The sequence below is a fragment of the Corvus brachyrhynchos genome, unplaced genomic scaffold, assembly GCF_000691975.1.
Source record: "Corvus brachyrhynchos isolate BGI_N302 unplaced genomic scaffold, ASM69197v1 scaffold420, whole genome shotgun sequence".
In the NCBI taxonomy this organism is placed as follows: Eukaryota; Metazoa; Chordata; class Aves; order Passeriformes; family Corvidae; genus Corvus; species Corvus brachyrhynchos.
In genome coordinates this window covers 44972-46624 of record NW_008235739.1, presented here as the reverse complement: position 1 = coordinate 46624, position 1653 = coordinate 44972, and the positions used below count along the sequence as shown (strand labels likewise).

At 57.2% G+C, this 1653-nt stretch overlaps 1 protein-coding gene across 1 annotated transcript in view; it reads left to right on the top strand.

Annotated features, from left to right (window-relative positions):
- CCDC25 (coiled-coil domain containing 25) overlaps nucleotides 1-1653 on the top strand; it is a gene marked incomplete at its 3' end in the record, with an annotated part of 14200 nt that overhangs the window by 4486 nt on the left and 8061 nt on the right. Inside the window, exon 5 of the mRNA XM_017734820.1 lies at nucleotides 1166-1571. Within this exon, the coding sequence (XP_017590309.1) occupies nucleotides 1166-1571 (406 nt within the window). The remainder of the gene's footprint in view (nucleotides 1-1165; nucleotides 1572-1653) is intronic.

The window sequence follows — 1653 nt, the reverse complement described above, 5'->3', positions numbered from 1 at the left end:
CGCGTTGCCGCCCGCCGCTTCCCGGCGCAGATCTACGGGCGGGATCGGCGCTTCTGGAGGAGGCACCTCCCGCTGGAATTCCAGAGCCTTTCCCGCTTGGCCACCGAGGAGATCCTGGCCTGGAGGGGACGGGAAACAGCGGGAAAACAGCGGGAAAACAGTGGGAAAACAGTGGGAAAAGCGGGAAAACAGGGATAACTCCTGGGAAAAGCGGGAAAGCACCCAGGAAACAGCGGGAAAACGCCTGGGAAACAGCGGGAAAACGCCTGGGAAACAGCGGGAAAACGCCTGGGAAACAGCGGGAAAACGCCTGGGAAACAGCGGGAAAAGTGGGAAAACACCTGGGAAAATACCTGGGAAAACAGCGGGAAACACCCAGGAAAAGCGGGAAAACAGCAGGAAAACAGCGGGATGGGCTCCGGGAAAAGTGGGAAAAGAGGGATAACACACGGGAAACAGTGGGAAAACAGCGGGAAAACACCCGGGAAACAGCAGGAAAAGTGGGAAAACAGCGGGATAACCCCTGGGAAAAGAGGGATAACGCCCGGGAAACAGCGGGATGGGCCCCGGGAAACAGCGGGAAAACAGGGAAAACACCCGGGAAAAGAGGAAAAACAGGGATAACACCTGGGAAACTGCAGGAAAACAGCGGGAAAACAGCGGGATGGGCCCCGGGAAAAGAGGGCTAACACACGGGAAACAGTGGGAAAACAGGGATAACACCCTGGAAAAGAGAGAAAACAGGGATAACACCCGGGAAACTGCGGGAAAACAGCGGGATGGGCCCTGGGAAACAGCGGGAAAACAGGGATGGGCCATGGGAAAAGAGGGAAAACACCCGGGAAAACAGCGGGAAAACACCCGGGAAACAGCGGGAAAAGCAGGATACGCCCTGGAAAAGCGGGATAGCACCTGGGAAACAGCGGGATAACTGGGATAACACCCTGGAAAAGAGAGAAAACAGGGATAACAGGCGGGAAACTGCGGGAAGAGAGGGATGGGCCTGAGGAAAAGTGGGAAAAGAGGGATTGGCCCTGGGAAACTGCGGGAAAAGAGGGATAACAGCCGGGAACAGTGGGAAAAGAGGGATAGCACCTGGGAATAGTGGGAAACAGTGGGATAACCCCTGGGAAAAGAGGGATAACCCCCAGGAAAAGCAGGATAGGCCCCGGGAAACTGCGGGAAAAGCGAGATAAGCTCTGGGAAACAGCGGGAAAAGAGGGATGGGGCCCGGGAAAAGTGGGAAAAATGGGCTAGGCCCCGGAAAAGCGGGATAACCCTTGGGCAACAGCGGGGAAAGAGGGATGGCACCGGGAAAAGCGGGAAAAGCTGGGATTTCCCCCAGGAAAATTGGGGTAGTCCCTGGGAAAAGCGGGATATCCCGTGGGAAAGCTCGGGAAAAGGCGGGAAATCCCGTGGGAAAGCTCGGGAAAAGGCGGGAAATCCGCTGGGAATTCCAGAGCGATCCCGGAGCCGCCGGGAATTCCGCCCGCAGGGCCAGACCATGGACGACATTCCCAAGGAAGTGCTGAGCGACTGCGCCCACCTGGTGAAGGCCAACAGCATCCAAGGTGCCGGGAATGGCGGGAAAAGGCGGGAAAAAAGCGGGAAAAGGGTGGGAAAAGCCGGGAAAAGGGCAGGAAAAGCCGGGAA